The 25,834-nt window shown below is 36.8% G+C and overlaps 1 protein-coding gene across 2 annotated transcripts; it reads left to right on the plus strand.

The window, feature by feature from the left end:
- The first annotated feature begins 949 nt into the window (after window positions 1-949).
- On the plus strand, window positions 950-19,913 carry CIART (circadian associated repressor of transcription). 2 transcript variants are annotated; one of them, XM_053705187.1, is made up of 6 exons: window positions 950-1,300; window positions 5,470-5,997; window positions 7,223-7,298; window positions 14,192-14,270; window positions 17,637-17,769; window positions 18,155-19,913. In XM_053705187.1, exons 2-6 carry the CDS (start codon window positions 5,485-5,487, stop codon window positions 18,713-18,715), a joined length of 1,362 nt encoding a protein of 453 aa, XP_053561162.1. In that variant the 5' UTR covers window positions 950-1,300; window positions 5,470-5,484; the 3' UTR covers window positions 18,716-19,913. The 2 variants fall into 2 exon arrangements, with proteins under 2 accessions (XP_053561162.1, XP_053561164.1); XM_053705189.1 differs by lacking the exon at window positions 950-1,300 and adding an exon at window positions 5,170-5,298.
- The last annotated feature ends 5,921 nt before the right edge of the window (window positions 19,914-25,834 follow it).

A 25,834-nucleotide genomic window follows, 5' to 3' on the forward strand; every position in this document is an offset into this window, starting at 1 on the left:
ACAGACATTATTTCTATATATTTCTGCATATACAATATCTATATATATCATAAAGTTAGTATAAAATACACTTATTTGCAGTTGTTATCAGTTACAGACATTATTTCTATATATTTCTGCATATACAATATCTATATATATCATAAAGTTAGTATAAAATACACTTATTTGCAGTTGTTATCAGTTACAGACATTATTTCTATATATTTCTGCATATACAATAGCTATATATATGATAAAGTTAGTATAAAATACACTTGTTTGCTGTTGTTATCAGTTACAGTTAATGACAGATACCTTGCAGAGTTAGTCTTGAGAAGGCAGAAGGTGCAAGTTCTGAGTATTAGAAATTGCTCAATTTTCAGAGTAAAATTACCTAAAAAGGGAATAATAAATAACGAAAATATATAGTTTCATTATTCATAAACATTTTATATACAAATCTTTAGATCCTTGTTGACCCTTTAGTGTATTATCTGTCACATGAACGAGTGTTTCCCGAGCAGATTGTACGCTAGACCGCTCACCATGCGTACATACATATGCATAGCACAGCGTGAATGACCTAGCCCCGCCTTTTCTTTCCTCACATCACATTGCCCAACACATTATTTCCAACAGCAACACTACAGCTTACAGAACGCACATGTGGAGGCGGGACCATCCCTGTGCGTCGCAGCCAATCAATAGCAAGCTCTTCCTCCTGCCACGCAGAAAGCCAATTCCTGTCTATAAAGTCCATGTGCCCAAGTCTGATGGTGTAAGAGGCTAACCAATAGCAGGCCGGGCACGAGCACACCAACCACACATGTGAAGGCGGGGCCAACCCATGTTCCTCCTGGAACCACGCCTTCGGCTCACAAAAAGCCAATGACAGACTGTAAGCCTTTCTTCCCAACGTCAGAGGGCGTAAGATACTAGCCAATGACAGCCCGGGCACGAGTGCACAGGGGGAGGCACGTGCAGGGATTCACGTGTCTGCATGCGAGTGATGAACAGAGGATCACAAGAGAATAACTTACACACAGTGAAGGAACTTGAGCAAGGCATAGCTCTTAGAGAGGTAACACGGTGGCAGAGCGGACAGAAGCTTGATGTGCTGTGAGACCTTATAACTCGTAGAAAATAGGAGCACACATATATACCTATATAATGAACAAAGCAATGGTCGTATACAGAACTGCTGGCATCTGATTGTGAAACACAGAACAATATTTGACTGTAATAGCTGAGCTGCATATATTTGCGGTTACGAATAGAAAACACTATAAGGGTTCGAAGTACCCATATACTGAAATTGGTGAGTATGCTAGTTGGGCTTTGGCTCATTTTTTGTGCTTTCTCTCATTTTGAGTATTTTCACAGCATTAGTGTTTTATATATTTAGTTCCATTTTCTGCATTACCCGCGATTGTAAACATGAAATTAGCAGATGTAAAATGTATGCATCATTATTTGCTATATACCATTTTTTTGCCAGACACAGCTATGGATCCTATAATTTTATTTAAGGCATCTAAGGTTACACATTATACAACCCACGTTTATTTACAGATACCCTTTTTTTTTGTCTGGATTCTAAAATAAATGATGCATGCCTCTGCTCTCCCTGACTAAAGATATAGGATCTCTTGCTTAAGGCAGTATTGTGGTGTCTACATCATGTCAAAGCTAAGATGCCCGTGTAAATAGAACAGCTATCTACACAATTGGTATGTTACACAGTAGGAGACAATGAAGTAAATATACTGGTTAGTGATTCTCATTCAAATACTCTGGTTTTAGCCCCCTGCCCCAAAAAGTGTACATTTTTAAATATCCTTACTAGTTCTGTATTATTTTGTAACTAAAATAGACATTACTGGCTTTATATTATTTTATATTATTTGATGGGATATATATTCAGATGTAATCCACGTATGTAGGAAAGCGTGCAAAAGATTATGGTGACAATGGATATTGGTTAAATTTATAGGCGGATAATTTTCTCATGAAAGCTTAACTGTAGGTATAGAATAGTAGAAGGCATATAGGTTACACAGGGACAGTATGTAGGATTTTTAGCGGTCTTCCATAAAAATACAGGATAATCAGCTTTGGGAGGTGGGGTTGCGAATAGACCTCAGATAAGACTGTGAGTAAAACACAAAGAAAATGTCATCACTCCTGACTTTGCAGCCTATACTTATATCATATCTTATAAACTCTAGGAACAGTCATTTTAAAAGCCTTGCAACCCCTTTGTCAGCCACACAGATAATACCCTGTTCTTCTGAAGCTCCCTTTGTTAGCCTAAATTCAATCATACCCCATAGCCATGTTGACACCTCTGTCAGTTATATATTTACATCAGATCATATTCCATGCTTCTGCACTCCCCGTCGGTTGTATCTTTACATTAGAACAGACCCCATTGTCCTGTAGCCCCCTCTGTAAGCGGTACTCATCAGATCAGACCCACTGTCCTGCAGCTCCCTCTGGTGTCATATCAAACCCATGTTAATGCTACCCTCTCTGTGTGTTACGTGTATCATAATAGGCCCCATGGTCCTGCAATCTCCTGTCAGTGGGATACATTAGAACAGACCCCATGGTCCTGTAGCCCCCTCTGTAAGCGGTACTCATCAGATCAGACCCACTGTCCTGCAGCTCCCTCTGGTGTCATATATCAAACCCATGTTAATGCTACCCTCTCTGTGTGTTACGTGTATCATAATAGGCCCCATGGTCCTGCAATCTCCTGTCAGTGGGATACATTAGAACAGACCCCATGGTCCTGTAGCCCCCTCTGTAAGCGGTACTCATCAGATCAGACCCACTGTCCTGCAGCTCCCTCTGGTGTTATATATCAAACCCATGTTAATGCTACCCTCTCTGTGTGTTACGTGTATCATAATAGGCCCCATGGTCCTGCAATCTCCTGTCAGTGGGATACATTAGATAAGACCCCATGTTTCTTCAGCGCCCTCTGTCAGTGAAATACTTTAGATCAGACTCCATGGTTCTGCAACCATCTCTGTCAGTTACATGCATCAGAATAGACCCCATGGTCCTGCAATCCCCTTTGTCAGTGACATACAGCAGATCAGACACCATGGCCCTGCAGCTCCCTTTTTTAGTGGCATAAATCATCGGACCCATGGTCCTGCAGCCACTCTGTCAACCACCCACATCAGATCAGACCTCCGGGTCCTGTAATCCGTCTGCAAACATAAATACGACAAGTGTCATGCCAATGCACAGGAGTAATACAAAAGCTTGTTTCTCCCTTCATCAGACCCCCTTTTTGTACATTTTTTTTCTCTCTGTTTATATAGAAGCTTTGATCAGGTTGTATTCAGTTTAAATATGTAATTTAGACTAGGAAGTTAATTAAGCATTTTGTGCGTTAATATATTTGACCTTTCCACACAGCAGCGATACAACTCCTTGTTGCTCCTGTGTGTGTCTGCCAATTAAAGGGATGAAACAGTCAAAATTGAAAAGTGCATGGGTGCATTTAACTTTGAAGTAGAAGCGTTTTTGCAATATACGTCCATGAGCAAAAATGCTTCTTGTAAAAGTTTATTACTGTTTTTCTGTGGCATACGCACATATCTCGTGATAGGGCCTGTGCATCAGTAGTCAAACACCACAACTCAGTCAGATTTGTATGACACAAATGACCTTTTAATAGAAGCAATGGTCAGCTCTGCACAGGATATGTGCGTCTGCTGTTGAAAAACAATAATATCTTTTTTTACTAGGAGCATTTTTGCTTAATAAAAGTACATTGCAAAAATGGTTCTATTTCAAAGTGAAATGCACCCATGCACATTTCATTTTTGGCCTTTCTATCCCTTTAAATGAATGTTGCATGTACGTTTCTAGCAGCAATCCCTTATTGGGGGGCTGGTTCATAGAATTTGTGCAACATTGTCATGCTCTAGAATAAAGTGAGCAATAGCAAATTTATAAAGGGGCAAAAGGAACTGTAGAGGAGATGCTGAATGTCAATAGTATTTTTTTTTTTTTTATTTAAATAACCACAATCCACAGAAATTAATGATGTTGACATAAAGTTAATCAGAAACTAGTGTTTTTTCTTGCTTTGGTACTAGTGGTGCTAAAGGGATTTATTTTATAGGTTGGGGGTGTGTTATTGCTTAAAGGGACATAAAACCCAAACTTTTTTTTTCATAATTCATTGCATTTTCTGCTGTGAACCAACAGTAAGTACTCTGGCTGCCCAGCAGCGCTTTAGCTAGGGGTTTAACCCCATTTGCATGTATTTTTTCCCATAGAATGGCCCTTTAAAGGGACACTAAACACAATTTTATTTCTTTAATGATTCAGATAGAGCATACAATTTTAAGCAACTTTATATAATTTACTCCTATTATCAAATTGTCTTCGTTCTCTTGCTATCTTTATTTAAAAAGCAGGAATGTGATGCATAGAAGTCGGTCCATTTTTGGTTGAGAACCTGGGTTATGCTTGCTTATTGGTGGGTAAATGTCAGCCTCCAATAAGCAAGCGCTATCCATGGTGCTGAACCTAAAATAAGCTGGCTGCTAAGATTTAAAAAAATAAATAAAAAAATCCTGATTTTCAAATAAAGATATCAAGAGAACGAAGAAAAATTGATAATAGGAGTAAATTAGGAAGTTGCTTAAAATTGCATGCTCTTTTTGAATCGTGAAATAAAAAAGTTGGGTTTAGTGTCCCTTTAAGCAAAATTTATGAATTGTGTCTAAAATGTTACTCTTCATTCAGTTGGTGTTTGTTATAGTAGGTGTAACAATATTAGGGTCTGCCTCTGTTAAAAAATAGCATAGTACTGAAAACAACTTTGTCTAGCACCTTTTTGTTTAATCCATGAGTTAGTTACGTGTATATGGAACATTACACACACACAAACACAATTTTGAGAAACGTTTCATATATATATATATATGTGTGTGTGACTACACTGTCCCTTTAACTTGTTTTGCACATGTGAAGGAACTTGTAGACTTGTATGTCAGGTGTCTTGAGCATTGCTGTCTGCCCACACCCTGTATTCTTGTGTTGCATAGGCGGCTACTTGACTTCTCCGCTATGGGATTACTAAAAGATATTGCTTTCTCTTGTAATTTAGCAATTTGATCTCCTTATTACATAATGCATAACCCCCCCCCCCCCCCACCAGGGACTTAGTGTGTTTCTGCACATGCACAGTAGGCTGACAGCATTTTGTTACAGTGTGCCTCAGGTTGTTTTGCTTTGCTGTTATATAAAGGCAAATGCTAATCAAACTACTTTACAGAAGCATTTTTGGTAATGCAAATATATAGCAGAAATGTTTCTTTTTAAAACTGAAATGTATCCTTGCTCATTTCAATTTTGGCCTTTCTATACCATTAATAAGTATTTTAATTAAAATATAATTCGTTAGCTTGCTATTCCTTCTATTCTCCATTATGATGATTTTGCTTTTTTTTCCCACAGCCTCTTATTTCTGTCATGGCAGATACAGACTCCTCTGATTTTCTGTCATCGTGTGATTCATTTTACTCTCTTGGTGGTAGCAGCACACCCAGTGACAACCAGGAAAATGCCAGCTATGATGATTTTGATGCCTTACACTCAGGTTTGGATGAGGCACACAGTACAGGAGAAGTGTATGGGAACAACAACTTGCTCCCTAATTCCCACCTGAGTAGTACAGACCACCCGGCATTAATACGTTTGGAGAATGAATATCAAGCACGAAAGTCATATTTCCAGCAAAGACCTAGTCAGTATTGTAAATATCTACAAGAAATGGGTATGATCTCCTGTCCCAGCCAGAGTAAACTCACAGGCAGGGGCTCACATCTTGATAACAAAAAGGACTCAGATGGAGTTAAAAAAGAAGTGTCCCATGGGCTTAAAAGGCAGCGAAAGCAAGAGGCGGATTTACCTACTGTTTGGTGGGCACAGAGATCAGAACTTAACCTGCCTAAGTCTGAAGGAGACCGCATATTTGCACAGAAGGTATGTTTAGATTGTCAATCATTTAATAAGAAGGGGGGGGGGGGGAACCTATCAAATTTACTTTGTTCTCTTCATTCTTTTTTGAAGAGCATATCTAGAAATGGTCAGGAGTATGTATGTTTCTTGATCTCTGCAAATTAGCTGCAGACAAAAAAATATATTGTAAATAAACTTGTTTCCTTTTCTCTTAGTTGAGCATATAAATGTAGTAATAAAAAAGGTGCATTGCTGATACGAATGTCTTACAGACTGGGAAAGGCAAAGAGGCAGGTTTGAAAAAAATCTGAGAGCCAGTCAACAATCAATGGACTGCTCACTTCAAACAGTACTTTGCTCTAGATGCACTTACACAGTGCAGCCAGGTTACAGCTCTGTTTGAAGAGAACAGTCTAATGTAGAGCAGCACTGCAAAGTTAAAGTGCATAAAGTTCCTGCATGTGCCCTGTTCTTTCTGCAGACATGATGCATTTTCTGCGATGACATCTCAGATCACTGCATGTTCTGCCTTGGGGATAATTTCAGTGAGAAACCTAAAGTTTGTGAAAAAAGAAACTTTTTTTTTTTAATTTGATCGCATTTGGCGGTGAAATAGTGGCATGAAATATACCAAAATGGGCCTAGATCAATACTTTAAGTTGTCTACTAAAACAAAATATATACATGTGAAGGGTTATTCTTGGATTCCTGACAGATATCAGTGTCCCAATATAACTATCACTAATTTTGAAAAAAAAAAAATGGTTTGGAAATAGCAACGTGCTACTTGTATTTATTGCCCTTTAACTTACAAAGAACATGTAAATATTGGGTATTTCTAAACTCAGGACAAAATTTAGAAACTTTTTAGCATGGGTGTTTTTTGGTGGTTGTAGATGTGTAACAGATTTTGGGGGTCAAAGTTAGAAAAAGTGTGTTTTTTTTTTTTTTTTTTTTTATAAAATATAAGATATGATGAAAAATAATGGTATCTTTAGAAAGTCCATTTAATGGGGAGAAAAACGGTATATAATATGTGTGGGTACAGTAAATGAGTAAGAGGAAAATTACAGCTAAACACAAACACTGCAGAAATGTAAAAATAGCTCTGGCCCCAAATGGTTAGAAAATTGAAAAGTGTTTTGGTCACTAATGGGGCTAATGAACTTCATTAAAAAAAAAAATAAGCATGGTCTTTTCAGATGCTTGTCTGTGTCGTTAATGTGTTTTTGCTTTTTTTATTTTCTAGTGTCAAGAACTTCAAGGTTTCATCAAACCACTAACTGATCTTTTAAATGGCCTGAAGAAAGGGCGTTACGACAAAGGTAAATTATTTTCATGAACTCAACTTGCCATGTTTACATTCATACAGTGTTGGATAAATGTGTTAAAAACTCATATTTAGAAGAAATAATTTGAACAAATAAGACTGCAAGAATATTTACTCCTTACATATCCCTTAGCTGGGCAGATATTGAGCGTTCCTTACTTGAGAACAAACGGGTCAGTCACAATGATTGTGCCACTAGTTAGACAAAGACGAGGGATCTGCAAACTAGTGGTAAACAGCTATGTACATTGTTTATCACTAAATGCAATGACCTTATAGGAACTTAAGGCTAATATAATGTACATTATCTCTAAATAAAGTCTATAGTGTTTGTTTTTAAGCTGCCACTGACCATCTACATGCATACATTAGTGATGGATTACAGAGGTTTCAGTTAATCCATTTTACAATGTTCTGACAATTCATCTATAGCAGGTGGTTTAAGTAAGTTATGTAACAAAGATTGTGTTTCCTTTGTATGCTGCCGGTTAACACACGTGTTTCCTTGAGAACCTGCATTTAGTTTGTTCACAGGAAATATTTTTGAGCAATCTGAATTTGATTTTCAATTTGAATTATTGCCCACTAGCGTGTTCTGGTATTTTGACTAGTATTCTTTGGATTTAACATGAAAGCTATTGTACACATTTCTTATTGCTAGCACAGTACACCATTGTTTTTGTAATTTCAACATATATATTTTTATTTTTTATTTTTTTTCTTCTCTGAAATATGGCCCCTCTAAAATTTCACAAACCCATATATTGTAATATGTTGCTTACAATTACATTAATCTAAAATGAAACTTTCATGTTTCAAATAGCGCATGTATTTTTAATTGACTTGTCAACTTAGTTATTGTAGAAAAACGACTTTGTTCTTTTGGTATCATTTGTTGAAAAGTATACCTAGGTAGGCTTATAGGCCTTCATAATGTAGTTAAAAACCTCAAACTTAATTCCATGTTCTGGTAGCTAATAGTTGCTGCCAACTGTAGCTTTATTTTAAAACCTTAATGGATGGAAATGTAGCATATTCTACTTGAGCACAGTCAGAATGAAATTATCACTTGTTAGCCCATTGTGCTTATGTAATCACAGTTCTTTGGTATTACCTGAATTCTGAAGGTTTCAAACTGCTTTTCTACAATATTTTCTACTACACATTACATTTACCTCTTTTCAAGTTTACTTTTTTCTTTTTGTATAATTTGTTGAGAAGCATATATAGGTAGGCCCAGGAGCAACAATGTACTACTGGGAGTTAGCTGGTAATTGGGGGGTTTCTCAGCTAGCTCCCAGTAGTGTATTGCTGCTCGGAGCTGATTTAAAGGGACACTAAACACAATTTTTGTTCTTTCATGATTCAGATAGAGCATGCAACTTTCCAATTTACTCCTATTATCAATTTTTCTTAGTTCTCTTGCTATCTTTATTTAAAAAGCAGGAATGTGATGCATAGGAGCCGGCCCATTTTTGTTTGAGAACCTGGGTTATGCTTGCTTATTGGTGGGTAAATGTCAGCCTCCAATAAGCAAGCGCTATCCATGGTGCTGAACCAAAAATGGGCTGGCTGCTAAGATTTACAATCATGATTTTCAAATAAAGATAGCAAGATAATGAAGAAAAATTGATAATAAGGGTAAATTAGAAAGTTGCTTAAAATTGCATGCTGTATCTGAATCATGAAATAAAAAAAATTAAGGTTCAGTGTCCCGTTAAGCTATGTTTTTAACCCCTTTGCAGGGGATTAACACAATTATGTGCAAGTAAGAATGCTTTCAAAAATAGAAATGTTACTTTGCATTTTGTTAATTGATAGAAATACTAATTAAGTGAACAGAAGAAAAATCTAAATCAAATCAATATTTGGTGTGACCATCCTCTGCCTTCACAACAGAATCAATTCTTCTTTATACGCCTTGGGGCTTGGAACCATAAGTCACAGAAATCTGCACAGCCAACGAGGGTGAGGTGCGGCCTAGTGGAAGGGAGTTCCTGATTTCTGTATCTTATTTTCATTCAGAAATTGCTACCTGTCAGGACCTCAAATAACAACGGCTTTTCACCTTGCTTGCTATACAAGTCCAAATGTCTGTGACAGGCTTCAAAGTTCTTGTAAAGGCAACATTTTAGGCCGACAGGGGCACAAATCCGTGCCCCTTTCCGCCGCAGCTAGCCTCTGGTGGGGCGAACTTCTCCGGAGGAATCTACCATTGCACACAAGCACTATTTTGCGCTCGCGTGCAATCCCTCACACAGCCAATCACCCTCGGTCAGACTAGACGGCGGAGATCGAATTTTGACAACTTAGAGGTGGTGAAAGGTTAGGGAAGCCTGATGACCGCTGCTTGTTAAATACGACGAGCAGGTTCTCGTGTGAGAACCTGCAGCCTTAGGGGGGATCAAAGGCTGGCGAAAGCCTTTGATAAATCGATCTCATTAAATTAAGTCAAGAGGATTAACCAAGCAGGCATGCAGTTATAACGTTCACATTTGTACGTTTAAAGTTGCACCAAAGTCGGACATTAAAACATTTTGGCAGCACCCTAGAATTCTGTTTTTAAATGAAGAACTTTTTTCTGATTATTATTAGTTATTTGTAGAGTTTCAACAGATTCTGCAGCGCTAAGAGCGAGTAGTAGCTCCTTGTACTTTAGGTTCAGCAGGCATTTTCTGTTTGCTATCAAGTTGGATGTAGAACTGGGCGGTTGGAGTAGATTTGTCTTTAAACTCTTACTATCACTATTGGCACTACTTAGAAATATTAAAATAATATAAAATATTGCTTCCAATCTCTAGATCTGGTATAGAGTCGATACAGTTCAATTAATCCTTTTTTACGTATTGCTTCCAATCTCAGTGCTTCATACATGCACACAAGTACAAATCCAGAATTATTTTGAAATCAATTTATTTTTTTATTATTAATTTTTTATAAAATAATTAAAATTTTACCATTTTCCCCATCTATTAAGTCAAAATCTTCTCTGCCTACATTTTTGGGTTTTTTGTTCTAATATGCAAATGATAGTCTATTTAAAGCAACAATTATTACCTTTCTGATTATAGTACTATAGTTTCTTAGGGTACTATGTATACAAAAGTTATAAAAATGAAATAGACTACTTTTGGTTGCACGTAGAAGCTGTATTATAAATATTGCCTAAATGGCATAAGATATTGTTGTTTACACTTAGTCCCATCCCCTCTCTAAGTTGTCCCAAGATGCAAATATAAATGTGTTCCGAACTATTCCAAGATCCAAATAATTTTGGATTAAAGTGAAGGTAATGTTTGAAGAATCGGTGCCCATTTTTTAATAATCCTATTGAAAATAGGGGCACTTTAATTCATCAAACTTTACATTTCACTTGTTTTGTTCAAATACTTACCTTTTAATCTTGACAGCTGCTCCAGCATTTCCTCCGACCGTCGCAAGCCCTCTTCGTGGGTGGTCCAAAATGAAGAATCTATGATAAATCTACCCCATAAATTGTAGTATTTCTAATGGAAAAATGTAAATAGTGGCTTTTTTAATAAAAAAGATGGTAGGTAACATTTAAACTATATCTTCCCTTTTCTTTGGTTTAAATAGGTAATGTTTTATAGCTCAGCTCACATTATTGTGTTAAGTAGGGAAATCTGTTTCTCTAATGGGTTAAATGTGGTAAGAACAGACAGTATTGCCCCTGAAAAAGGGGATTAGGACATATTCTCATGCTTGGCTGTCTGACTTATTTAAAAAAAAAAATCCCGCTTTTGTGGCTGATGCAGCTAAAAGTGATGTAACTATTTTTCTTATCTACATTCCTTGTGTCTAAATTATTGGCGTAAAAGTCATAGTGAGCACTTTGTATGCGTTTCCTGCTTCCATTCCTAGCCACTCCTTGCTGGGAAATCCATTTAACTAAGCGGACCTTGTACAGAGTTGCTGGCAGGGAGCTTTTATGAGGTATTGATCATTCAGTTGCAGTAAGTTTGATTCTATAGAATGTCAAGTCAGGGTTGGTTAAGCAATGTAAGAACCATGTTTTCCCTGGAAACCAATTAATCCTTCTATTAAAATCAAAGCCCCTTCTAATATAAAATTGAATTATTTTTATGTGCGAAGCTGAACATACCAGCCAATAAAGCAAGTTTTATCTTTAATTGTTTCTGAGCATTTTATAGGTCTTGATTCAACCTGAGGGCCATAACTCCTAAATATGTATTCCTGGATCCGGTTTGGATTATTCTACATACCTCTCTGTCTCTCACACTCTTACATGAAAGGATCTTCCCCCTGTTGCCTCAAACTTGGAACTAGTCAATTGTTTACAAAGTCTTTGTATCATGTAGCATTAAAGGGACATTAAACACTTAATATATGCTAGATAGAACAATGCTTTCTAAGAAAAGATTAGTCTGAGAATAGCATGTAGATGTATTTTTTTTTAAAGTTGCATTAGCTGTTTAAATATTGACAAAATAAATTTAAAGTTTTAGTGTCTATAAAACAATGGGTAATGTCATCTTGTAACTTAGGTTGCCTTCTCTGCTTTGCTCAATTAAGGACAGTTATAAATAGGTCACTAGAGTGTGCAGTCAATGGCTGTGTGGAATATAATAGTGTTCTGCACTTCCATTTCTAAAGGATTGAAATGCTTACAATTTCAGAATAGAATTACAGGAAAAGGGGGCAAACTAATTGATGAAAGTATATTGCAAAGTTTTTATATATATATATATATATATAATTTCACAGTGTTCCTTTAAAATTATACTTTACTGGAACTAAGGGGCCTAACCTAAATAGCCACAGCCCATTATTCCTCCTTCACAAAACTTAACAGTGGACAATATATATTCCAGTTGATGCAATTCTCTTTCCATTCGCCACACCAGATTTTTTTTCTGTCAAACTGACAGATAGTGATGCATGATTTATCTCTCCAGAGGACACTTCCATTGATCTAGGCTTGAGTGGCACCATTCTGTACACCCCTCCAGTAAGTGCTTGGCATTGCACATGTTAATATGAGGCTTGTGCACAGCTGTTTGGCCATTGAAACCCATTTCACGTGACTCCAGATACAGTTCTTGTGCTGATGTTGCTTCCAGAGGTGATTTGTGACTCTTGTAGTGAGGGATGAAACTGGCAATTTTTATGAGCTATGCACTTCAGCACTCAGTGGCTCCACTCCTGTGAGTTTGCATGGTCTTACCTCTTTGTGGCTGGGCTGGTGTTACTCTTAGACACTTTACAGTAATGGCACTTGCAGTTGACTGACAGAAATTTCAAAAACTAACTATGACAGCGCCACATTAAAGTCACTGAGCTCTTCAGTATGACCTGTTGTATTGCCAATATTTGTCTTTGAATATTTTATGGCTATGTTCTTGATTTTATGCGCCTGTTGGCAATGGAGCTGAAATATCTGAACACAATAATTAGTGGGGTGTCCGCATACTTTTGGCCATACTTTTCTAGCTGCTCAGTAGTCTGTTTTTTTGTTTTGTTATTAAAATAGCTAAAATAAAAGAATTGCTAGGGTAATGTTGCATCTTACTTGAAAAACAGAATTGAAGGAGGTTTCACCATTCTATAAAGCAGTCAAAATGTGGGTCCTGTGGAATAAATGTTGGTCTTGGTCAAATGTAACACTATTCAAGTAAGCTCTTTAATATTCTTACTGAGTTTTATTTTAAATTTGTATGTACATTTTCCAACCCCATGCAATCATACTTTTGTTTGGCTTATTATTTTGGCACTATCTTCAACAGTGCTTATAATGAAGGTGTGGTCATCTTGCATCATAGCCATTAGCCTACTTTTTTATCATGACACAAGTAGGCTATAGCAAGAGAGTAGCCCCTTGTATGGGTGAGTGTGTGTTTACGCTTTACCAATTCCAACTGATAAAGTACGGTTCACATTAAAGATTGGCTAATATGAATTACATTTTATTTATATGTGTGATAGTTGGCTTGATCTAAATCTCTTCGCTCTGGTGAGATTACCTAAGAAGTCTCACGAGTACTGTGTTGTCCCTCAAACAATTTTGTATTAATAATTAGCTTGTGAGCTGTTTAACTAGCTAAGCAGGGTTCTGTATGTCAATGAAACGCACCTACATTACAAAATAATGCTAAAAAAGACCCCAAAGATTTTGTGTGGTTTCTCTTTGACAGCAAGAATCAGGCTCAATAAGCTAACATTAAACAGTCGGCAAATTTAATTGGAATATGACATCAGTTCTTCAAAACATGTCAGTATCTCTATGATCTACGGCTGAAACCCACTAATATTTATAAAGCAAGAGACTCACTGTGACCATATTTAAATAAAACAGGGATATTTGTGGATATGTATACAAATAAAATTATGATTACAATTATGAAAATATTTAGGGACCTTTTAACGGTAAAGTTAAAATTTCTAATTAGTAAATTCTTAGGTACAAATCTTCAGGATGAGTAATTTGATACTGTAAAAGCAATACTAGCTTACAGTTGCATGTTAATACAGATAAATGTATCTGTTTATACATGCATACCTGAATATATCCGTTCATACACATGATGATATTTATGACTAATATGATACTAGTACATTTGGTTCTATGCATAATATCATAAGGAATGTTTGCCCTTAAAGGTTTTGACAGAACATTTAAGAGTACAATTGTTTAACAACAAAAAATTTAAAACCATATTTATTTATTTTTTGTCTTATTTTAGAACTTATTTTGATTACTTAGTTTCAAAAGCCCTTTTAAATTTCTGTTTCTGTTTTTATTTAAATTGTGTAAACTTTTTTTTTTTTACTGGTATTCATTGTTATCTGCTAAACATGCACATATTTTTGTTCAGAATACATAGTTCTAACGATCTGCTCCATTTACAGGATTAAGCGGCTTTCAGCAAAGTGTTGCAATGGATCGGATTCAAAGAATAATTGGTGTCTTGCAGAAGCCAGAAATGGGGTGAGTTTAAAAACCGATATACTGTGTGTTATATTGTCATATTTTGTGTCCTAATGACATGTTGTTTTCTGCTGCTCCATCTTGTTTGCATAGCTTTTCTACAGCTAATACTGTGGTATTGTAAATTTCTGTATATGTGGCAGTTTAAAAAAACAAAAGTAGCTATTTCAAATGTTAAAATCAAGGTAAATTGCTATTTGTAAACAATTTAATACTGTTCAGTAGGTAAAATAGCTAATTGGGAACTCATTAAAGTGATGAAAACTCTCCCCTTTATAAAAATAGATCCAGAATGTTAGATATTTTAGATGGAGCTTAATTCTTTGCTGAAAGGTTTATCTAGGTAAGCTCAGGAGCAGCAAAGAACCTAGGTTTTAGCTGCTGATTGGTGGTTGCATATATATGTACTGATTGTCATTGGCTCACCCATGTTTTTCAGTTAGAAACCAGTAGTGCATTGCTGCTCCTTCAACAAAGGATATCAAGAGAACCAAATAAATGAGATAATAGAAGTAAATTGGAAAGTTGTTTAAAATCACATGTTCTATTTGAATCATGAAAGAAAATATTTGGGTTTCATGTCCCTTTAAACCATTAGCTTACAGAAAAATTGATTAAGTGTGCAGCGAAGCACGTAGTATTTGAATTTCATATGTATATTAAAATGTTTTTAAGTTATAGCACATCTTTATTACAACTGATGAATTAAACTCCATCTAAAATATAACTATCATTCCGGATCTGTTTTTATAAAGGGGAGAGTTTACCATCACTTTAAATGTCATAATGGTGGCTTTTTGCTTGTTCTCTAAATGTTTTCACTGATGGCCTTCTAGAGTTTTCTATCTAAATTATTCTTCCTCTCCTCCAGATGCCTAGTTAGTATTACTTGATGTGGTCACTAAGGCTCTCTGAGAATGGCATCAGTGTTGATACTTAATATGACCTTTTATTGAGCACATAAACCCATGTTTAATCCCTTCATTGTCTCATTATATTGTCAACATGAGCTAATGAGAATTCACTATGAGTGAACACTATAGAACAAAGTACTCTCCCAGGATTCTAAACCATGGTGTGTTTAGTATCCTTAATAAAAAAATATCCTGCTAGTATTCTTTAGATACTAGAAACAAATTGTAAATAGCAGTAAAGTATGAAGCTATGTTAGCACTTCACTTCAGATGCTCGCTGCCAGCCCCGGTTCTCCCAGACCCTATCCAGAAACAAGAAATATCAAATGTGGCAGCGCTGTGTCACCTCAGTGGAAACGGGCCTTTCTCAAGAGCATAAAATCAAAATATGTTGGAGTAGCTTTGACATATATTAATTGTATGCTCTTGAAAAAGGCCCGTTTTGCCAAAATGTGTTGAGATATATTTTAATAAAATCTGAAGATACCCTTGTGATGGTTTTAATAAAAGGCTGGCATATATATATATAATATATATATCTGTGTGTGTGTGTGTGTGTGTGTTTTTTCAGGCTGATTCTAAGAGTCCAACATTCTTTCTTTTACTTTTGGTTATATGTGATCTTATAAAGGAGGTATTGACAAAGCATTGTTGTTAGTCTAAACAAACGCGTGGGTGCTACGTTCTTTAAGTACCCCAGAATCCACAAGGATGAATCTTTCTAGTGCACACATTTTCAAGTGATTGGTTCTCCCTTCTCTTGATGGCCAACACTTTTTTTTTTTTTTTTTTTTTTTTTTTTTAGCAAAAATGAAGAATAATCATGCAGTTAATCCTAGAAGGATTCTTTCTCTATCTTTTGGTTAAGATTACTTTTTTCCTATCAACTAATCTCATTCTGTGTTTCTTCAATGGATGCTTTGCAATAACTAAGGCATTGAAAACTTGAGCGCCATGTGTTAAAATCATTCCATTTAATAGCTGCTGTTTCCACGCTATGTTTGTCACCAGTTTCCTATTGTCTTGTATATCCTCTTCCTCCTGTATCATGGAGAATACTGCGAGTAACAACCAAATTACTGCAGACAGAACTTCCACTTCAAGTTTCAATTGATTAAAGATCTGAACACTAAGGCATAGGTTACAAGCCCTCAAGCACAAACAATAGCACACTAACATCTGCATGCATCCCTCACATAAAAAACTTCTATGGGGGAGCACAGTAAAATGTCTGATATCACAAGCACTAAGACAATGGTACGCAAGTATTGAAGTTCATTGTGTTGATCCTGTGTTGTGCTTTTAATAATTATGGATTACTTTGGATCTTAAAAAATTTATCTTTTCTGAATTGTGTTATTCTTTTACAAGGTGGTACAAAAGATTACACACCCTTTACTATCCCGCTCCACTTATCTAATATATATATTAAATCTTTATTCTACTATCAGTACAAATTTACAGTAACAGCACACATACTCTCTAAAGATGATTGTGGCAAACAAGACATGGGCCCATTGTTCAATGTTCCTAGAGGTAAATGGCTGCACATCACTAACAAGGCCCACACAAGGCTTATATGTATGTCTGGGGTTGCCTTATTCAGGGGGGATTGCCTGGTATTTGGGGGCTGGGCTGTGGTAATTTAAGGCAGGATAAGACTGGTATGCTGCTGATTAGTTTCAGTGAAAAACATATTCTGGGGAAAAAAGAGGTCACTCCTGCTATGTTGGCTAAATATAGAAAAGGCTGTTTTGTTTGGTTACTTTTTTTCACTCTTTTTGTGTTTACCAGTCTGATCTTCTATCTCTGGCAACTTTATGAGCAGCTTGTCATGAGGGATCATTTTTGTATAAAGCAGTCTCATGATCTCCCTTACATACCTTTTTATAACATTTTATTGCTTCAGTGTTTTGCTTTTGAGGAAGCATTTGTTGGAAAAGTTCATGTTTTTCTTTAAACTTTTATAATTAAGATTCTGTATGTTGCCCAGTCATGAAGCCCTTCCATACTGTAATTCTCATTGGTTTCGCACATGTCACATTGTCTAGAAATCCTGAGTTGTGTGCTGCTTCTATAAACATCAGATGTTTAACTGTTAAATTACTTTCATCATTTCAACATGTGAAACTACTACTCCTGCTTTGGTGCTCTTGTTCCTTTTGCAAGCACTGTTTTTTCATCTTCTTCTATGCCACTTTGCTAAACTGGAGAAAAATGGGACTGGTTTGTAGAGATTTCTTGATCAACCATTTGATATGTGTGCAAATCCCCAATTTGGATGGATAACTATTAAACTTCATTGGCTAGAATAATCTTCCAGAATGTGTAGAAAGTGAAGATATCATGTGTGTTTTATGACCAACATTCTGAAATGTTTTAACCACTTTACATAAAAAACAGTGTCTGTTGTTTTATTCTATATCTCATTAGTCATCTGTCTGATTTTCAGTGAACGTTACTTGGTTACTCTGCTACAAGTCGAGATGATGCTAAAGATTTGGTTCCCTAGTGTTACCAGCACCTTCCCCTCACCTTCGTCTTCAGACTATGATATGGAAGAGCCCCAGTACAAAATAGCCAAGGTAAGGACCAGGCTGCCTTTTTAAAGCAAGGAATTATGTTTTATTTAGAAGAACAGATACAATTTATGGAATATTTATTGATCTATATATTTTATATACAATAAACTAATTTGAGTCAGTATTTGCTTTAGACCAGTTATGTTGTCAGAAGCTTTAGACATGTTTTATCAAAAAAAAAATTTTTTTTTAAATAAGTTTTTATTGAGGTTATCAGAACATATAAAAGACAAACATGGCTACAACATTAAAAAAAGTGACGCTTTTGAACAAAAGTTATAGTATTCATATTCCGCTGCAAAAGCTTTATCAACTTTTTAATAAACCAGTATAGTTTTATTTTGTTTTTAAGTGTTTAAAAATAAATACTTTTTCTCATCTTCTCTAGCATCCTAACAACAACATTACAGAGGCAAGGAGCTGCTCACAAAATCAGTTGCTTTCCATGGGAGGTTATTTAGCAATGAAGCCATTAGAGACCCTTTCTTCTGAGGTGGAGCTTGAAACCAACTGTAGCTGTTGCAATGAAAGAATGCAGTTCTTGACTCAGTGGTCACCAATGAGTTTGACATGGATGCACACCTCCCCTATTTGCAACCCTCCCTTAAGCCAGGCTGATCTGCATCACATTAGCAGTGCAATAGGACAGGACATCTTCGGACCTAACACTAACAGCTGTGGTGTCATCCTCTTAGTACCAAACAATATGGCTTCTTCAACCACGCAACTACGTCCTGCCTCTGCAAAACTAGAGACCATGCTTACACCAGATGTCACTCATAGTTGTAGCGGGGAAGCAATAAAAGTAAAAGAACCTCCACGATGCCATAGTGCACCAGCTTTTTTGCCATTCAGTTCCCAAAGTAGCATGGCGGAAACTGGAAATCACTCATGCTCATTTCTTAACCTTCCAACATGCACACAGAGAAGTGCAGATGAGAACACGTAAATGTCGCTTGACACTAGCAGATCTCTTAAGACTCCGTCTTTTTTTTTTAAAATTTGACTCATTCCTTTCTGTGTTGAAAACAAGATAACACTGTTTTATAATAAAAGGAATGGGGGGAGAGAGTAGAAAGTTTGGACAATCTTTATTTCTACTTCAGACCTGTCTCATCGATGCTCAAAGCATGTCCCCCAAAAGTGTGGAATTTAAAACAGAAGTTGTTTTTCGGAGCAGCATCAGAGTGGAGAGCTTGTGTTTTAAAAAAATAAATGCACGCATGTGGAAACAAGTAAAAAGAAATATTGTGTACTCTCATCTACATATATCACCTATTCAGTCCTCTTATAACAAATGCCAATTTTGTTTTTCATGCTTTCTATCAGTTGCAGTCAGATGAGCATCTGCAGCCTTATACAATGTTGGTGTCATGCAATAGAGCTGGCAACCAAAGATTTTCAGAGAACTGCTGAACTGTTTTTAAGGATGGCCTATTAATTGCAAGAACGATGGTCTACCTGAATTGGAAGAAGAAGAAAAAGATTGAGACATTATTTTTTTTAATCTATTTGAGACATTTTTTTTTTTTTAATGTTTTTTGTTGCAAGATGTCATTTAAATATTATTATAATATAAATTGATGCATTTATAAGCACTATTTATTTGCCATTCTGAGGTTGGCAACAGTACATAAGTGAAAACAAATATATTTATGGAGATCAAGTGCTTGTCGTAGCTGTACAATTTAAGTCACAAGTAATTTCAGTCTTAAAAGTGACTATTGCAAGAGGTCTGCAAAAAATATTAATTAAAGGTCATTTCATTTTAATATTTTAAGAGTTGGTTAGTAAATTCTAGTATAATATATTATTGCTTGAATGTAAAATAATGCCAAGGATCAAACAGATTGAGACTATTCTGACCAAGTAGCTCTGATCTGTGGTTATTTGCAATATTTGGTTTGAATTGTGAAATTGTCTCACTATGCACTGAGAATCCCTATGCATTAATGCAAAATCCAGTATAATGTGGACTTTATCCTTAGCAGACTAAATATGGTACCATAACAATGTGACAAGTCATTTCTATTTCTGAGAAATAAAAAAAAATGAAATATTCACGTGTGATCTAGTCAAAGGCAAATTTGTATGTTATTGTTAAATATGTTAATTTTGTTACAAATAAATTGTATGTTGTACTTTTATTTATTCCTGGTCTCACTTTTTAAGTTTCACTCACAACCATTGTGATTAACAAACAATATTTATAGGCAATTGATTTAATATGCAACACAGAAATTTCAATCGTTTTTCTTTTCTGCACACCTGTTTCCTGTGTGTTTTTGTTTTTTATATCCTCTGTTTTTATAAGCCTGCTTTATTTGGAGATCCCACATGCCCTTGCTGTATATTTGGAGTCTGGATAACGTTGTTCCAGAATTAAGCTGCCATGTGTTTTGATCACATGAACAGTGCATTAGCCAAACAAGTCTTCACATGCTTTTATGCTGACCTAACAACTAATTAGACAGGGTTGTACTTTCTCCCTCCTTATTGCTTATGTATCAAATATCTATCTGCAAAATATCTGTGCAGTATGATCATAATTGGGGCAGCAGGATTTGATGAGAGATTGGAAGGGTGGTAAACAAAGGCAAGGATGTAGAGTAAAGTGGGTGTAGTTTAGATGTTCAATACGTTGACAGGCAAAAGGAACTTGAGTGATTGGGCGACCAGGTCAACAAGCTGGGCTAAGAGATTTAATATTTGAGTTTAGGGTGGCAGATAGAATGATGTGTTTATAAAATATGATCAAGATAATAATTTGTAAGGTGAGAAGATGTACATGTGTAGCATCTGACATCTGAAAGTGGCATTTGGATATGAAAGAGGCATATGGCTAGTGATTGTATGATCAAGAATGAGGAGAGATGTTTGCTTAGAGAGGGTGAGGGCAGTGGAGTATGACTATATGAATCAGCTTGTGTGTAATTTCCTTGGGACAATTTGTGGTACAGGAGCATTGTTAGTGGTTGTCTGTGTATTTGGAATTCTAGGGCTGGAACATAATGTGTTTGTAGTTGGGTGGAAATTGGATCTGGGTTGAAGACCGATTCTAGTGAAGGACTCAAATCCGAGGGAAGCAGGGATACTAAGGGGGTAGAGTAAGAAGGCAAGTTAAGAGCTGGTAGTCAGACAGATTGGAGAATAGAGGCAACCCTTACTTGATCCTTCAATGTGTCAGCTATCTGCCCCAGCACCTTTGCAGTAGTATTTCACTGCCTCAGTCATTAGTAAATATAATTTAAAGGGCCATGATACCCAGATGTTGAAACACTTGAAAGTGATGTAGCATAGCTGGGAAAAGCTGACTAGAAAATATCACCTGAACATCTCTGTAAAAAAAAAGTTATTTTACCTCAAAAGTTCCTCAGTAGCCACATCCCATTGTAAAGGACTGCTAAGCAGCAAATCAGTATGTCTGTCCCGGGACAGCGAAATGAGCAAGCATTTGTGCACACTCATATTATTTCCCTATTCAGTTTAAGGAAGTTTACTATGAAATCTCATGAGATCACAGTAAAGAGTTCATGACCTCAGCACTGCTGATGCTGATTGGCTGCAGTTCATTTCTTCATTTATTTATTTTTACCTGCAGCTGAAGTATAACTTTTTACACAGAACTTACTCTGCTGAGCTGAGGACGTTGTGAGGTAAAATATCTTTCTTTTTTACATAGAGATGTTCAGGTGATATTTTCCTGTCGGCTTTTTACAGTTATACTGCATCAGTTTCAAGTGATTTAGCATATTAGTATTATGTCCCTTTAAGGTGTTGTGACGTATAGGGTTAACTAACCCTGCAACAGTTTTCACAGAAAGGGTTAACTTCCATCTTAACCAATTTGTCATAGTCTTGCCATTCCATGCAAGCCTGTAAGTTCAGTGGATGCAAGGGTTAACAAACTTTAGTCTGTACTAGACTCAGAAAAATGCCCAAACTCCCCTTAAACTAAACCAGCACTAAACTCTGCTGCCTCCGCCTTATTATATGGGAAATCACAGACTAAAAACCCAAATTGGCAAAAAATCTATCTAAAAAAATACAATACTGTTACTAGTCTCCAGTAACGTGGTTCAAATATTAGACTAAGACATAAACATATTAAAGGAACATTTTATTCTGAACAAAAAGGGAGTTTAACACAATTACACACAAAAGCAAAACTTTTTTTGTTTTCAATAAAATAGGAGAAAATATAACAATCTAATATGCTTAGATATCTATCCAAGGGAGCCCTTATTTTGTTGAAATCACATACTTTTTTTTTGTCCCTGTTAAGGAAGGTAGCCACCCCTTTTTTATAGTGTATCATAAAACCACATTGCAAGCTATGGCTGAAGTTATAGGATAACTTATAATTTTAGTTACGTCAATACAGTGCACAGATTTTTCTAAGCAATCCCATTGTGACATCCTGAGGATAGGCATGACATGTCTGTCATATTTTGCCATCCAGTAACATAAAACATATTGGAACATTTTAAGATATCCTAGAGTGTCACCTCTGATCGACCTCATGGTTAGTGTTTTGATAGGGACACTATTTTCTGTCACTTTGGGTTGACCTTTTTTGACTCTTAAAAATCACTGAGAAATGGAATTACATCTGGTATCTTGTTTATCATATGTAAGTAATAATAAAAAAAAACATTCCCTTTTTTTTTAAGTTGCGTATCAAAGGGAGCTTCCCCTTGATGTGATACCTCTATCTCATTCCCACTCTCATGCAAGTTCCAGATAGGGGTTTTGCCATCATGATACCCGTGTGTCATTTGTGTATGATAGATTTTCTCCCATTTAAAAATTACAACAAAATTCACATGACCCAGTTGTTTTAGAATAGTAAATGGGCTTTCCCATACAGCTTGTAACTTATGTCTCATGGATGTTAGTACCAGAACACTGCCAAACCTCATACACTCACTCTCTGGCAATACAATCCTGCAACTGCTTTTGTATGAATTTTTCAACACTGAGTTTTGCAGGTACAGTGCCCTCCACCAATACTGGCACCCTTGGTAAATAGCAAAAAAGGCTGTGAAAAATTGACAAACTTTTTGATCTTTTGTTCAAAAAACAAAAATACATATTTTTTTTCCTCATGGATATCAAACGATTGCAAACACAATACAGGTTTATCTAAAAAAAATAATCATTATTAAATCTGTACCACAATTATTGGCACCCCCATGAATTTATGAGAAATATATATTTGAAGTATATTGCCAATGATATTTTACTTTTTTTTTTAGTATACTTGGGTGACTAGGAACAGGAAATTGTCCAACCATGACTTCCTGTTTCACAGGGGTATAAATATGAGGTAACACATAGGCCAAATTCCCTTAGTCATTCATCACAATGGGTTAGACCAAGGAATAAAGCTGTGAAAAGCATTGAAAATGCCAATTTCCACCATCAAGGCAATAATTAAGAAGTTCTAGTCACCTGGAAATGTTATGAATCAACCTGGAATGACATGTGACTATACTGTCTCAACACACTGTAAAAAGGATGGTTTGAGTGGCCAAAATATCTCCAAAGATCACAGATGGAGAATTGCAGAAGTTAGTTGCCTCTTGTCATCAAGAGTCTTTAAAACTGCAATCCAACGTTACATACATCAGCACAAGTTGTTTAAAAGGGTTTCAAGAAAAAAAGCCTCTATTCTCATCCAAAAACAAACTCCAAGCATCTTCAGTTTTCCCAGGCACTGTTGGAACTTTAAATGGGATTGGGTTCTAGGGTCTGATGAAATCAAAATAGTGCTTTTTGGCAATAAACACCAGAGGTGGGTTTCAGTGTGTCTCAGAGCATTGTTACACATGGCCTTTTGTATAGTAGAGCCCATATCTAGTTTACCTAGATCACTGGTATCATTGTCAGGCAACCTACCCAGATCAGTACCCAGTAATGCATCAGTAGGAATATTATCAGATTCAACCACATCTCTTAAAACTTTCCCTGCTCCCTGTCTAAATATACCTTTGCCATTAGAACTGATGGTTGTACTTCCCCAAAACTAAATTCCTGCCAGGGATAATGCCTTTTGAGCTCACCAGCTCTCGACAAACAAGAGTCACATCTGCCCTAGTGTGCCTGTTTGTAGATTTCATTGTTTGACCAGATGACAAACACAGAAGCTGGTAATTTCATTCTCTGAGCAAGTATAGCTGATGTGCCCCACTTTGTGCAAACAAACTATCCGCGGCATCTCCTTGCCCAGAAGTGATATTAACCCCTCCCTCACTGAGCAAGTTGAAGAAAAAAATGGTACAACTGGCTTGGTGATGGGGGGGATTGTCCAGTAATACCCTTCCGTTTGGATGCCCCCTTAGCAAAGACTTTTCTCCTATTAACTGATCTGTACAGAAATCTGTAACTTCACCCGATTAATGTTGTTTTGAGCTTCTAACCCAGCACCCACTCCTCCTAGGCACAGCTGCATGAACTGTTCCTTGATCATCAGATCATCCAGGTCCTCATTGTTGGTCATCTCTAGCCCTCTGATCCACTATCGAAATGCTAGTTTCAGGTTTCCCACAACTGCAGTGTAGCTCTCTGTGGTACCCCTCTGGAGAGTCTGGAATTTCATTCTGTAAACCTCAAGAATGTGATTATTCTCTGCAGTGCAGCTTAGTCCAGATCAAAACTCTGAAGGCAGTTCTGTAAAAGTCTCCAGTGCAGCACCTTTCAGACCATTGGACCACTTTTTTCCTTAGCAGCTGGTACTTTCTGCAAGTCTTATCAAAACTGCACAGGAATACACCCAGATCCCTATCTTTAGCTAGAGTATAGATATTTTATGCATGGGGTATTAAATGCAGAGAAGCCTCTAGATTCACTAATGATAGGCAAGACAATTGCTCTCTCTAATCGTGCAAGCTCTAGCTGATAATCTCAGCTTGTCGCTCAGCAGCCTGTCTATCTGCTGCTTCCCTAGCAGTTTGCTGTTCTTGGTATTTTAGGATTAGCTGTATGCCCAAACTTGGATCCGCTGAGCCCACATGCTTTAGAACAGTTTGCAAACAGTCCAAGGGATCTACAGAACTTGATTAATCTCAGCCTAATGCTGCATGTACAGTGAGGGGAAAAAAAAATTTGATCCCCTGCAGATTTTGTACGTTTGCCCACTGACAAATAAATTATCAGTCTATAATTTTAAATGGTAGGTTTATTTGAACATTGAGACAACATAACAACAAAAAATCCAGAAAAACGCATTTCAAAAAAGTTATAAATTGATTTGCATTTTAATGAGTACTTGGTGGCAAAACCCTTGTTGGCAATCACAGAGGTCAGACGTTTCTTGTAGTTGGCCACCAGGTTTGCACACATCTCAGGAGGGATTTTGTCCCACTCCTCTTTGCAGATCCTCTCCAAGTCATTAAGGTTTTGAGGCTGACTTTTGGCAACTCGAACCTTAAGCTCCCTCCACTATGTGATTAAGGTCTGGAGACTGGCTAGGCCACTTCAGGGCCTTAATGTGCTTCTTCTTGAGCCACTTCTTTGTTACCTTGGCCCTGTGTTTTGGGTCATTATGATGCTGGAATACCCACCCACGACCCATTTTCAATGCCCCTGGCTGAGGGAAGGAGGTTCTCACCCAAAATTTGACGGTACGTGGCCCCGTCCATCAACCATGTCATGCGGTGAAGTTATCCTGTCCCCTTAGCAGAAAAACACCCCCACAGCATAATGTTTCCACCTCCATGTTTGACGGCGGTGATGGTGTTTTTGGGTTTATAGGCAGCATTCCACCTCCTCCAAACACGGCGAGTTGAGTTGATTGATGCCAAAGAGCTCGATATTGGTCTCATCTGACCACAACACTTTCACCCAGTTTTCCTTTGAATCATTCAGATGTCCATTGACAAACTTCAGACGGGCCTGTACATGTGCTTTCTTGAGCAGGGGGACCTTGCGGGCACTGCAGGATTTCAGTCCTTCATGGCATAGTGCGTTACCAATTGTTTTCTTGGTGACTACGGTCCCAGCTGCCTGATCATTGACAAGATTCTCCCATGTAGTTCTGGGCTGATTTCTCACCGTTCTTATGATC

Source organism: Bombina bombina, chromosome 1 (assembly GCF_027579735.1).
Source record: "Bombina bombina isolate aBomBom1 chromosome 1, aBomBom1.pri, whole genome shotgun sequence".
NCBI classification, from domain to species: Eukaryota; Metazoa; Chordata; class Amphibia; order Anura; family Bombinatoridae; genus Bombina; species Bombina bombina.